Source organism: Cinclus cinclus, chromosome 24 (genome assembly GCF_963662255.1).
Source record: "Cinclus cinclus chromosome 24, bCinCin1.1, whole genome shotgun sequence".
NCBI classification, from domain to species: domain Eukaryota; kingdom Metazoa; phylum Chordata; class Aves; order Passeriformes; family Cinclidae; genus Cinclus; species Cinclus cinclus.
This window is the reverse complement of record NC_085069.1, coordinates 3,645,580-3,652,339: the sequence shown is the minus strand read 5'-3', so window position 1 is coordinate 3,652,339 and position 6,760 is coordinate 3,645,580. Positions and strand designations below refer to the sequence as shown.

The following is a 6,760-nucleotide window of genomic DNA, read 5'->3' as shown; positions in this document are numbered from 1 at the left end:
TTTCTTAGAGTGCCCTTCTGGGCAACTCCTCCCACTTTATATTCCAGGCATGATGCTGTGTGGTGTGGATGTCCCTCTGGGCAGTTCAGGTCACCTGTCCCAGCTGTGCTCTCTGCCAGTTTCTTTTGTGAGCCTCCTCACAGGCAGAGCAGAAGATGAGAAAACAAAATGTCCCTGACTCAGGATAAACGTGACTGAGCAAAACCTCAAACTTCAGTGTATTATCAACACCATTCTCATTGCAAATCCAGAACACAGCACTGTAAGAGCTACCGAAATAAAGAAATTAACTCTACCCTGTCTGAAATGAGAACAGTGGCATTCCAGCACAATTGCTGAATTACCTTTGTTAGTTCCCTCTTTATCTCTGGGTTCTGCACAGTGTCCATGTGGTTCAGAAATTCTACATTCCTTGCGTCCAGCTTCGGCCATAAAATGCCTCTTCCAGGTCTGAGACCATTGATGCATATCAAGGTTAATTACAGTTGTTTTAGCAAAACGTAAAGCTTCAGGGCTTTTCCCAAGCTGTGTTCCCACTAGAGCAGCTTATGGCAAACCTTGCTAAATGTTGGCTACAGTGGCATATGACAGAGTGGAAAATTACACGGCTCATGATTAATTAAAAGAAGTAATTAGAAAACTGAATTAAAAGAATGAATTAGAAAAGGTATTTGTAAAGTTCTATCATTTCCAACACCATGAGGACATGCAAACAGAGAATCCCTGATCTGAGGGCAGGAGCAGCAAGGATGTCCAGGCGTTCACATGGAAGTGAGAGTCAGACGTGTCACATGGGAGAAACCAAAGTGGTGCTAGTACCTTCTTCAGCAGCAAAGCCTATTTTGTTGAATAGACCTGCCAAAACCTAATGTAAAAATGTATCAGAGGCAGCCAGTCAGGTTATGCTATAGAAGGGCAGTCCCACTTTTGCATGACAAGGATTTCTAGCATACCTCCCTAAGGTGTGTGAATATCCCTCCCTTGAGCAGGGAAAGCCCTGAAGGTCACTTCTCATGGCTGAGCAAAATAGGTTTGCTCATGGTTGTTGGATGAGTGACACCAATCTCTACGTAATTGTTTTGCCTGATTTCATAGAATTGCTTCTCTGTTGCTTCCAAGATAGTGCACTATACTGTAACACTAGTAGTTAGTTAGGGTGTGTTACTATGCTAGTTCCACTATGTTAGTTATGTTAGTAAGGCTGCCGATGCTATGTAACAAATACTTGTGATCAAGTTATTTTGCTTAATGATTGCAATCAATTTAAATGAATTCTTAATTTTATTTATATCAATAGATTTGGTTTGCCGTCTTTAATCCCACGGGGCACAGTTGTATACAGGCTCAATTACACCTCTGTAACCCTTTGCATAGAAACTGTTGAAGAGTCTGGGGCTGGGCTAGGATCCAGCTGCATGCAGACTTCTCTCTGAGGAGTTTAGAAAACAAAAGTGTCCTTCCTGTACCTGCTGACTTGACAGGAGGGCTTCTGTAACAAACTTTGTCTGGAGTGGGTCTGTTCTCCACTCACTGATAACTTTTGCAAGGAGCAGGGAGTTGGACTGGATGAGCATTATGGGTCCCTTCCCACGTGAGATATTCGATGATCTGATGATTCTATTACATGGTGGAAGGGGAAAGGGATTTTCTTTTTGCCACCATGGAAGTTGGGAGAAGTATTAGTAAAAACACTGGTAAAGGGAGGGCTGCAGGGAGCAGTATCACCTTCCATCACTAAATTGGACTAGGATTTCATAAAATTAAATGAAGACCAACAGCCATGCCTGGCCTTGCTTATTGAGCCTTCTCCCGAGCACAATGGGAATATCTGCTGGTAGTGGATAACATTGAGTGAGTTGGTCTGTGCTGTGAAAGATGGTCTGACTGCTTGGTGGGCACATCTGTCAAATAAATCTTAGCCAAAGAAATAATTGGAATGCTAAATCCTTGTTTGCTGCAGCAGATGTGGCAAAGAAAGTGGGTGATTTTTGGTTGGTTGCTTGGATGGGGATTATTGTTGTTGTTGGTGTTCTTTTAATCTTTCTGATTAATGACAAACCTTCGGAAGAAGGAGTAGGGGAACCTAGATGTTAATTTGTGGGCAAGAATGATCTTTTTGGTGCAACTTTATCCCAAAGTATATGTGAGGACTGCATCAATACACACTCCTTTGTCTTGGGTTCCTCTACGGCAGAGTCACTGATGGTGTGACCCAGAAATGAAATATGGGTACAGACACCCAAATGGTTTAAAGTGGGCATGTTTCAGCAGACTGTAGTACACAGTAGCAGAAGCAGGGGAAGTATCTGGCAGCAGAGGATCATAAAGCCAAGGAGGATTAGCAGTGCCTTAGCAAAAGCTATAGCCTGCATACTTCTTCATGATACCCTAAAAAGGGTCCTTCAAATCTGCGAGCGATGAGGTATGCCAGGAAATAGATCAAGGTAACCTAATTTTTAGTTGTAGTGATCTGGACATCAACAGGGAAATAAAAATTAAGATTGGCAATGAGTGAATCTTTTGTCCCTTATCCCCAAGTGAATGTGGGCTGCATCTTTGTTTCACCTTCAAATTTTGCTGAGAAAGCATAAGTATGGTAAGCCTGTGTGGCAACTCTGTCATTAATCTGGCTGCATTATGAAGTAATAGTAATTACTGCAAAGTAAAACCAGATCTTAATATTTGTGTAGGATATCTGGGTTTATATAGAAATCATTTGCAAGTTCTGTAAAACTAGAGGTGGCTGTGAATCAGCTCATACACGTGCATCATATTTATCCAACCTCTTAACAACTATTCCTTATTGCTCCAATCAGCACTAGCCAGTCTCAGTGGACTTTATATAGATGTAGTATAAAGAGCTGTGGACAAACCTCTCTTCTGCATCACTGCAGAGTGCACAGAGTTGAAAGCTTTCCTGGAGACCTCAACATTTAGGGGTTTTTTCCTATCCTCTCTCTTCTTCTACCACACTCCACAACAGGAGAAACTACCTTTGTTATATTCAAATGGTGCAACTGATGATTTTTGAGACTTGAACTGATTAGTCCATGAAAAGATCTCTGCCACAACAATTTTTCTTTTTCTACAGAGTAAAAGTGGTAGCTGAGCGTTTGAAGAGAGTAGTGAATATACAGCCTTTGAAGGCAATGCTATGAAAGTAGAATCAGTCAAAAATAGACAGAAACAAAACGCATAAGACTGCCTCATTTTCTTTCGAAGCTTTTATAATCTTTTCAGAAGATCTTCTCAAAATCTGAGTAGTATCTAATTCTAGTCCTCTTTCTGTCTGTTCAAGCAGGCAGTTGTATTCTGACTGCAGATTTGCCCGGCTGTTTGCAGCTTCATCGGCTGCTGGACACTAAAACGAGGAGAGCTCTGCAAGGCACCAGACAAGGATGATCCTTGGGAACCTCAGTGGATTGAGTGAATTCAGACTCCTGGGTTTTTCTGGAACCTCTCCTTTACACCCTTTGCTCTTTGTAGTTTTATTATCTCTTCATATTCTCACCTTGATGGCGAACACAGTGATAGCTTTGATAACAAACAGTGATAATCGCCTTCACACCCCGATGTATTTCTTCCTCACTCAGCTGTCCTGTTGGGATATCTGCTATTTGTCTGTCATTATCCCAAGTATTCTCGAGAACCTGATGGTGGGAACAGTGAGTATTTCCAAGACAAGATGTGCAATGCAGATGTTTTCCTTCCTTTTCTTTGGAGTTGCTGAGTGTTTTCTCTTGGCCGCCATGTCCCTTGATGGTTATTTTGCAGTTTGCTCCCCCTTGCATTACACAATGATCATGAGCAGCAGGGTCTGCAGAAGCCTGGTTGTTGGAGCTTACATCTGTGGAACTGCTGTGGGCTTAGTTCACACCCTCATCACCTTCAGCTCACCCTTGTGTGGTTGTGCCATTGACCACTTCTTCTGTGAGATTCAGCCTCTCCTGGACGTGCTCTGTGGCAACACTCTCCCAAGTGAAATCCAGGTCATTGTGGTGGCTGTCTTTGCTATTCTGAGTCCTTTCTCACTGGTCATTTATTCCTATATTGGTATCGTTTCCACAATTCTTCACATGGCATCAGCTGAGAGCCAGGAGAAGGCCTTTTCCACTTGCTCCTCACAGCTCCTGGTTGTGACTGTTTTTTATGGCACTGCAGGCTCCATGTACCTGCGGCCAAAATACAGCTACTGTGCATCTGTGGATAAATTCCTCTCCCTTTCTTATTCTCTGGTGACTCCTTTATTGAATCCCATCATTTGCAGTTTGAGGAATAAGGAGGTGAAAGGAGCCCTGAAGGAAAAAATGGAGAAAACCTAAGTTAGTGTGGAAATGAAATAGAAGATTTGGGTTGTTCCAGGTGTTTGTGGTGGAATTTTTCACTCTAAATTCTTGTTCAGGAAAATCAATTTCCAGATCTACTTCAGCTGTTGGGGAGGAAGGAGGGAGAAGAGTGGAGATTTTTAGCTCTAAGAGGGAGTGTTAGAAGCTATGTTAACATTTTGGAAGGGAATTTCTTCCACATACTTAAGAAATTCTTCAATAAACTTATTTTTTTCCTTTTCTTTTCCTTGCTATTTTTCAAAAACTTGAAAATTGTGCTTTACATACTTCTGAATTTTTGAACCAAAGAGTAATATTCAAGAGCCTGACTTTACTGAAAGAACTGAAAAGAATTAGTTTTCACCTGTTTGCATTTATTTCCTGAAAATGTTTAGTAAATCTGTTGGGGGAAAGGAGAGGACATAGTTCAGGCAATAATGTGGAGCCCAGGATATTACTGAGGACTGATTTTTAATTCTGAGATGGTTATTGGGGAAAAAAAAAAAAAAAAGAGGTGTGCAAAATTGCATTCCTGCCCCACTGCCTCAAAGATATTTCTTCAATTTTAGAGTCATTGTTTTAAACATGTTAGACCAAGTGTAGGCATTGGAAGTACCTAACCACTGTAATGCTCTGTAACTATTAATACAATTCTTTATATTAAATGCTCAAAGCTTAAATGATATTGGAAAGATAAGGACATGCATTACTCCTTAAATTAATCCTTCATTCCTGGAAATCACTGTAAATATAAATATCATAAAAGTACATGTCCTTGTTTGAAAGACATCTGTTTGCTAAGGAAAGCAGAAGCTTCCCTTTGGACTGAAAAATGTGATCCTTCCTTCCTTCCTTCCATCCGATTATTAGGATTTTGAAATTAAGGGAGCTCTCAGGCAAAGATATGGGGGTAGGAATAACAGTTCTTTACTAGTGCAACTAACAAGACAAACAAGAACAACAGTAGCTATGGAATTAGCCACAAACAGACCAGTAACTCAGTCCCAGTGTTTTTTGGCTGCAGGCACCTTTTCCCTGAGCTGCAGTTCCCGGTGCTGGGGGCGGGCAGGTCCCGCAGAGCTGCAGGAGGGCTGGGGGTGATGGCAGAGCTGTCCCAGGGAGAGACAGAGAGAGATGGAGAGAGCTCTCCGCTCACGGTGTGGGTCCTGGGGCTCAGCAGAGTGCTGGAAGGTGGCAGGTTCCAGCGAGAAGGCAGCAGGGCAGGGTCCCACAGCAGTGAGGATGGCTCCCGGCGATGGCATGGCAGGAATGCAACACAGGCGGCGATCGTCCTTCTCGTCCCAACTCCAAGGGGGAAATGGGACCCAGGCCCAGCCTTCCGCTTCCTCTTCTGGATGTTTCAATCTCGCGGGGTTTCCCTCTTCTCTCTCTCCTCCCCCTTGTCACCAGGGCCCAGTCAACAGGTATCTTAGCATGACAATGGGGAAAATTCCACAGAGGGAAAAGGGAAAGAAACAACCCCCAACAGTACAGGGTTCTTAATTGGATGTCATATGAATTTTTATCTTGAGCGTTTGTAAATCCACAAAAAAATTATAAGGTATAATATTCTTTGCAGAAGCTTGACATCTTTGTTTTTAATCACATCTTATTTTGGACCAAAAAATTTATTATAACAGAAAATGCTGTCTCATACTTTTAATTTTTTAAATTTCAAATGCATTACAAAAAGAATGCATTGTTTTATGTCATATTGCTTTATTGGCATTAAAGTTTCTCCCCTAGTCATATATGCTAGACTCCTTACAGCAGCATTCCTAGAGAATTGCACAACTGTGTGTATTATGAAAGAAGTGATGAAGAGGGGAAACCCAAGTAAATAAAGCAGTGGGGATAAGAAAAGTGTAATTCATAAAACAAAAAACAAACAAAAAGCCCCCAACCAAACAAAAAAGAATGGTAAAATATAGTTCAGTAAAATGAAAGTAAGCATTAAAAACCTGGGAAGTTTCAGTCTGGTAAACCACCAGGTCCAATTCTTTCTTGATTGATTATGCAAAATTTGTGAGTTCTCAAGTTTGTGGGCAACACTAAATCAGAGGGAGTAGACAATGTGCCAAAGGGCCCCCATGTTTTAATGAATCCAGAGGAAGGCTGGATGAGTTCCTTGAACAGAGAGCCCAGCTCTAGGTGTCCAAACCAGGTGGGATTCAGCTGCCTCTTCATGCCTTGATTTTGGGGGAGCTGCATCCATGGATTCACACTTGCCCATCTTAAGTGTCTGGAATCTGAGCCTGAAGGATGGTTTCTATCAAAATGGAAATTAGCACTTCTAGGGCACGGATCTTGTGCTTCAGAAGGAGTCTTTGCAGATGAGTGCTGTCCTCATGGCCTGGAATAGCAGGCATGCAGAAGAACTTACAGGACTGAGTCCCCTCCAGGGGAAGCTGCGTGTTCCTGGTCTCTGCTGGGGA

General features: G+C 42.2%; 1 protein-coding gene across 1 annotated transcript; it reads left to right on the top strand.

The window, feature by feature from the left end:
* The first annotated feature begins 3,398 nt into the window (after window positions 1-3,398).
* Window positions 3,399-4,322, top strand: LOC134053158 (olfactory receptor 10C1-like). Its single transcript, XM_062508026.1, has one exon. It carries the CDS (start codon window positions 3,399-3,401, stop codon window positions 4,320-4,322), a length of 924 nt encoding a protein of 307 aa, XP_062364010.1.
* The last annotated feature ends 2,438 nt before the right edge of the window (window positions 4,323-6,760 follow it).

Coding starts and splice junctions, on each gene's coding strand:
- LOC134053158 (XM_062508026.1), top strand. CDS start 3,399: ATGATCCTTGGGAACCTCAGTGGATTGAGTGAATTCAGACTCCTGGGT.